General features: G+C 35.1%; 1 protein-coding gene across 6 annotated transcripts in view; it reads left to right on the top strand.

Moving 5' to 3' along the window:
• HACE1 (HECT domain and ankyrin repeat containing E3 ubiquitin protein ligase 1) overlaps nucleotides 1–4,969 on the top strand; it is a 73,727-nt gene that overhangs the window by 55,442 nt on the left and 13,316 nt on the right. For 3 of the 6 annotated variants that reach the window (XM_026065713.1, XM_026065712.1, XM_026065716.1), the window contains 2 exons: nucleotides 2,845–2,958; nucleotides 3,515–4,397. The exons of 1 other annotated variant lie outside the window; for it this stretch is intronic. In XM_026065713.1, the coding sequence (XP_025921498.1) occupies nucleotides 2,845–2,958; nucleotides 3,515–3,617 (217 nt within the window). In that variant the 3' untranslated portion in view covers nucleotides 3,618–4,397. Of the gene's footprint in view, nucleotides 1–800; nucleotides 1,277–2,844; nucleotides 2,959–3,514; nucleotides 4,439–4,969 lie in introns of those variants that run through there. 2 more of the 6 variants (XM_026065711.1, XM_026065715.1) reach the window with 2 other exon arrangements.

Genomic DNA, 4,969 nt, shown 5'->3' with positions numbered 1-4,969 from the left:
ATCTGTATTTGGTGTTTATAACAGTATTTGGCTAAATAGTTGTTGACTACCCATTGGCAACTTCTGATAAGGTTTTTGGTTAACATTTGGGGAGAAGTGGTAAAATCTCATCATGATAAATTTTACTTTACTGGTATTCTGCTGGTTATGGAAGTTTTAGATTGTGGTATGTTTTATGTTTTAAATTGTTTAACTTGGGGGCCTGCAGTTTCTGTTAAGTGATAAGCAAGCTATGTGCTGTTTTAGGGAAATTCCACATCTTCAGTAAATGTATTGGTATATGACTACTTCTGTTAAAAACAGAACAAAACATAAGGGAGGTGGCTTAAAATATCTCTTTTACACTGCTTTCTCATTTCATGTAAATTTATGCAAAATTTGAAATGTTAGATAGGAATGGTAGGATTCAGCTGCAAACTTAACCATTCTAATAGTGTTGAAATTTCCAAAGTTATGAAATTGCCTTGTTACTATTACTGAAGGCTATTTGCACATGGAGTAGGAGAAGTAAGATCTTGTGATCTTATTTGTGCTTCTTTGGAAGTCTTTATTTATTATCCTGGCAGTGTTTTGTTTGGAATGAAAACTCATACTTGGAGGCGTAAGTCTGCAGCCATCTGTTTCTTTAGAATATTCAAAGCCCTGATCATACTACATTGTTTTGACCTACTGTATGAAAAGTATTTTTGTAAGTTAGATTGTAAAAATGCTAGTTAATAGCTGGATGAATGAGAAGTTTTAAACAGAGTTAGGTCCTTGTTTTATTGCTAATTTTGATGTGGAATTCTCTTGGTTCATAGAACAAAAGATCACTGGAGTGGAAGCAGCCCTGCATTAGAAATCCGAGCCAAAAACATGATATAAAATAAGAGTACCGCTGTAAAATCTTTACAACATTCTGAACTGTGGCTGTGAGCACAATTCCATTTGTCCTTCAGAAATTGTATGCTTCAAATAATCAATACTTCAATCCGTGGTGCTTGCCTTATATACCATTGCTAGAATTGTATGTTGGATCTTGCTGTCATTAAGCTAGGTGATAGCTGTTGGGTACTATAGCTAACGCTTAAAGGTATATTTGAAAAGTATTGTTGTGAACTCTGCTCTAGCCCCTTAACATTTGGGAGGAGGGGTGCAATAGCAACCCTCTTACCCTTTTGTTTTTTTACCAAGTAGTTTTACTGTGAGTGGAAGTGTTGCTTCATTCTCCTTTTCTATTCTCTTCTTCTGCTTTTTAGAGTCATTTTGTTTTTCTTACTGTGGAAGCATTGTTTTTAATGCAGGTACCCATAATCCAGAATTCTAACAGCTGCATTTTTTGTTTGTTTGTTTTATCAAAAAATTTTTTTTTTGCTAGCTGCAGAATCACAGAATAGTTAAGGTTGGACAGGAGTTATGGAGATTGTCTGGTCCAAGGCCCTGCTCAAAGCAGGTCAGCAAGAGCAGGATGCTCCAGGCCTTGTCCAGTTGGGGTTTGAATACCTCCAAGGATGGAGACTCCTCAACCTCTGAGGAACCTGTTCCAGTGTTTGACCACCCTCACCATTAAAAAGTTTCTTCTTATGTTTAAATGGAATTATAATTTGTGCTGATTGCTTCTTGTGCTGTCACTGGGCACCACTGAGAAGAGTCTGTCTCTGTCATTTTTACTCTCCCTGCCCCACATCACGTATTTATACACTTTGATCTCCCCTGAGCCTTCTCTTCTCCAGGCTGAGCAGTCCCAGATCTCTCAGCCTCTCCTTGTATGAGAGCTGTTCCAGTCCCTGCGTTATCTTTGTAGCCCTTTGCTGGACTTGCTCCAGTATGTCGCTGTCTCTCTTGTACTGGGAAGCCCAGACCTGGACCTGGCACTGCAGATGTGGCCTCACCAGGGCTGAGTAGAGGGGAAGGATCACCTCCCTCGACCTGCTGGCAACCATCTGCTTAGTGCAGCCCAGGAGGCTGTTGGCCGCCTTTACTGCTGGAACCTGTTGCTGTCTCAAATTCAACTTGTTTGGTCCTTTTCCTTTCATTATATCTTGATATTTTCTATGAAGGCTGTGCTAACAATGTGTTTTGCCTTGCAATGCATACAAATCTAAGTCAATATTATAAAAATATTTCTGAAATTTATTATATTAGTTTCTGTTAGTTAAAATTATAGGGAGTGATTCTGAAGACACTGGGTCTTTTGTCCATTTAACCTTTTAGTCATCCTTGAATAACACTACTGATGACTGTTCACATTCTTTTTCTTTTAATGAATGTATTCTGGTTTATGGTATTTTTTTACTGTTTTTAGATTATTGTGAGAATGCATTCATGAAAGTGTTAGCACTTTTGTAGTGTGTTACAATTTTGCCATAGGTCATCACTCCGTGATGATGTGATTGATGTAATGGTGTTATTAGTTAAAAATGTGGAATATTTAGTCTTAAGTACACAATGAAAAGAGATGTCAAGAACACTTTGATCAGCTGTCCCACAAATAGTGATGGGAAGAATAAATTTTTGTTATGATGCAGTATTTCTTAAGCTGTAAATAATCATATGTGTTTGCCTAAACAGAAAATCATCTTTTATAAAAACTGGTAGAAATGAGCCTTCTTCACAAACAAAATTCTCTTAAGTGGTGTTCAAACAATTTGATGTCTAATGTAAATAGACAAATGCATTATTCAGTAAGATAATTGAAAGCATTTAGACAAAGAGAATTTTGATACTGATGAGAGAGGGAAAACCTTTGTAAAAAATACTAGTAACTGATTACATGTAGTGTTAAGAGATTTGTACAATGTAAAAGCTATGCTTTATGGCTTATAACTGTTCTTTTAATGGTCTAATTTCTGTGAATATTCTTAGTTCCAGGGTACCTCATGGTGGCTTTGCCCATATAATGGGTGGCAGTGGATTGCAAAATTTTACAATTGCTGCTGTGCCATATACTCCAAATCTTTTACCAACATCAAGCACATGGTATGTTAACTAGTCTCATTTAAATACATTTAAAAATAAGGCCCTTTTAAATTTTATTTTAGTTTTTACATTTCCTAGTAAAAAAATGTAGTCCTTTTGTATGCTTTTATTAAAAGGCCGAAAAAAGATCAGTATGGTCAGTTTGGGGAGTGTCCACTAGTCAACATAAAAGTGGTAGTTTTAACCTTGAAGTAGTTATGTTGTGTTCACTCATTGTTTACTACTTTATTTTGTTTAACTAAAGGCAGTGTGATCACTAAGGGAATCCTCAAGCTTAGTTAATGTATTACATTTTATTAATGTGAAATAAACTTTTTTTCCTGCAGTATATTTGAATATTGAATGGTACTGTAATGCAGCACTGGTGGTGTGTGGTTTTTTTTTTGTTTGTTTGTTTTTTTCCCTCTCCATATATGTGACATCTTCAGGGTTTACTGATCTGAATGCAAATCTGAGCGGATAGTTTCATGTTAATTACCTCATACAAAGGAATCAGAAAACTTTATTGTTTAGGTTTCTTACTGAACTGTGATTTTCCCCCCCCCTCCCTTTTCAGTATCAACATGCTCAAGTTACCTGAATACCCAAGTAAAGAAATCCTTAAGGACAGGCTTCTTGTAGCATTGCACTGTGGAAGCTATGGTTACACGATGGCATGAGGAAGTCTAGAAAACTCATCTGACTGCTGATATGCAATTCAGAGTGGCAGAAGTAAATTCAGAAACTGTCAATAGAAAAGCAGCTTAGATGCTGCAGCCCATTGGCAGGGCTGGCTTTTAAAATTCATAAAGGATCATCAGCTCTTCCTCTCTGTTATTTGTTATCTAAGTAACTTTGATACTTTGATACTGTCACATGACTTAAATTTCTGAGTATGCTGTATTTTCTTTTTTTTTTTTTTAATTATAGATCTATATAGAAATCAGTTTACATTCTTTTTCATATTACTTCAATCAGAAGGTCTGTCAAAATCTTTCTATAGTCTTATTTTTGATTTTCAACTGTGGTTGAATGACATTTGTGTTTTATTTATTTTGCATTCAGATAGTATACTACTAATGGACGGACTTGTACTTTATGCCTTGTTGCATGTGAAAGTGCCGTTTATTTTTTCAGAAAACACTATAAAAAGTTAAATTTGGGTATTGTACAGTAAGACAAATCTGATGTATTTTCCATTTCTTTACATAGTAACAATTTTTTTTAACATTTTAGTATTTTAATGTATATAGTATGTAAAGATTAGACTATTGTCACTGGAAAAAATAACAGATAAAATATCTAATTTATATTAGAATTTACACTATATTCTACTAAATATTTAAAGTATTTGTGACTTTATAGTCAGTTTGCAGTTTAAAATTTGTAAATATTAAGATATATATCTGTTTGTTTGTTACTTGAATGCCTTTGAATGCTCTTTCCTTGGCATAATTGTATGTTCAAAAGGTATAATTAAATTTTAATATTTTTACCAGAATCTGAATGTGACGAGTTTGTGTGGGTAGTAGACTTTATTCATCTTACTAATAACTTAAATCGCTGTGAGAGCAGCAACTGAGAGGGGATTGGCAGTTATGTGAGTGGGCACCAATGCACAAGGAAGGAACTTGAACTTATTGAGAGGTTAACTGTCAAGACTATAATTATGAGAATCTCTTGTAAAAATTCATACAGAATTAGAATATCTTACTCATGTAAAACTACACAGCAGTAACTCACCTGCATATGTTTTGATTCCATAGGTGATAAGTAGTTGCACATGTTGGGATAAATTACAGAACTACAATTTAAGGGAGCTAGGGTGGGCCTACGTTAGTATTTTTGTTCAGGCTGGCTTTTTTTAAATGAATCTGCTCATCCCTGCTTGTCGTGCTTTGCATTGGAGAATGCAAACTGGACTCTTTCCAGGTGAAACTAAGCAGAGAAATATGCTCCAAAAATGTACCAACCACTGGTGTATGAAGATCCAATAATGTCTGTAGGACACAACTGATCTGAAGAGGTGATC

The sequence above is a fragment of the Apteryx rowi genome, unplaced genomic scaffold (genome assembly GCF_003343035.1).
Source record: "Apteryx rowi isolate R43461 unplaced genomic scaffold, aptRow1 scaffold_230, whole genome shotgun sequence".
Taxonomy (NCBI): Eukaryota; Metazoa; Chordata; class Aves; order Apterygiformes; family Apterygidae; genus Apteryx; species Apteryx rowi.
The sequence above is the reverse complement of the archived record's forward strand: the minus strand, read 5'-3'. Positions and strand labels throughout refer to the sequence as shown.